The sequence below is a fragment of the Plasmopara halstedii genome (assembly GCF_900000015.1).
Source record: "Plasmopara halstedii genome assembly, contig: Scaffold_1482, whole genome shotgun sequence".
In the NCBI taxonomy this organism is placed as follows: Eukaryota; Oomycota; class Peronosporomycetes; order Peronosporales; family Peronosporaceae; genus Plasmopara; species Plasmopara halstedii.
This window is the reverse complement of record NW_020188396.1, coordinates 1-372: the sequence shown is the minus strand read 5'-3', so window position 1 is coordinate 372 and position 372 is coordinate 1. Positions and strand designations below refer to the sequence as shown.

Sequence of the window (372 nt, the reverse complement as noted above, 5' to 3'; positions counted from 1 at the left end):
GAAACTTATTACCCTCATCATTCAGGGTTTCCACCTGCGGATTAAAGCCGCGCGAGGCGCGCTGTTCATAATGCTGATAACGACCGCCCAGCACCACAATCCAGTCGGGTGACAGAGAAATGCTGTCTTTGGCGTAGAGTGACCGGCTATGAATGCGGTTCAGGTTATTGGCGGCTGCGCTATTTTCCGTGCTGGCGTCCGTGACCGGTGACAGCAAGTCATATTCAGGCGTGAAATAGTTGAACTGGCGGTTGACCTTGCCCTGATACTGATGGGCACGATAAGTCTGGTTCATCTCATAGTCGGTGCCCACCACCAGCGCGTGCTGCATACCCAGAATTTCGGTATTACCCAGCAGATCCCAGCTCAGAT

At 53.2% G+C, this 372-nt stretch overlaps 1 protein-coding gene across 1 annotated transcript; it reads right to left on the bottom strand.

Moving 5' to 3' along the window:
• Positions 1-12: 12 nt before the first annotated feature.
• PHALS_01358 (-dependent siderophore receptor) lies at positions 13-331 on the bottom strand (the record flags this gene model as incomplete). The annotated part of the gene is made up of 1 exon (XM_024715732.1): positions 13-331. A coding segment is annotated over one exon (319 nt), but the record flags the coding sequence as incomplete, so codon positions are not given.
• Between the last annotated feature and the right edge of the window lie 41 nt (positions 332-372).